The 529-nt window shown below is 40.6% G+C and overlaps 1 protein-coding gene across 1 annotated transcript in view; it reads right to left on the bottom strand.

Annotated features, from left to right (window-relative positions):
• The window catches only part of LOC119586112 (RRP12-like protein), a 12,127-nt gene that overhangs the window by 3,044 nt on the left and 8,554 nt on the right, over positions 1–529 (bottom strand). The window contains exon 12 of the mRNA XM_037934803.1: positions 187–453. Coding sequence (XP_037790731.1) covers positions 187–453 — 267 coding nt within the window. The remainder of the gene's footprint in view (positions 1–186; positions 454–529) is intronic.

Here is a 529-nt window from a genome sequence, read left to right on the forward strand (position 1 = left end):
GCTTAAACTAGCAGAAATTGATCTCAAAACATCCAAGAAAGATATAAAATGTGACGCTGAATACAAGAAAGAACTACAACCAATAACCAACCAATCAGTAAAGCAGTGACGCCTTATGCCCATGTATAACTGCTGTCAGTCCAGAGATTAAAGGTATTTAGCCTTCATTTTACGCAACTCACTCACCCATGAGGCGATCGCTGCCAAACTTCCTCACAAGTCTGCTTAGAATGTCACGCATTCTTCTGCGGAATTTGCGCTGGGTGTCAGGGTCTATTTTGCAGAGGGTCTTGAAGATGTTCTCAAAATATTCAGACATAACTGGGACTGGCAGGAATGAGAGAGTGGCCAAGAAGAAGGACAAGCAAGCTCCCACAATCTCTCTTGACTTGCATAGGAGTTGGATACACATGTTGTTCATAAGAAGATCTAGCACATCCTTTGGGATGATACCTATTCATAGGAAGAAAATAAAGATCAATGGCATTCTTTACACACTTTTCACAGAACTTCTAATATGGATATATCT

This window comes from Penaeus monodon, chromosome 21 (assembly GCF_015228065.2).
Source record: "Penaeus monodon isolate SGIC_2016 chromosome 21, NSTDA_Pmon_1, whole genome shotgun sequence".
Classification (NCBI taxonomy): Eukaryota; Metazoa; Arthropoda; class Malacostraca; order Decapoda; family Penaeidae; genus Penaeus; species Penaeus monodon.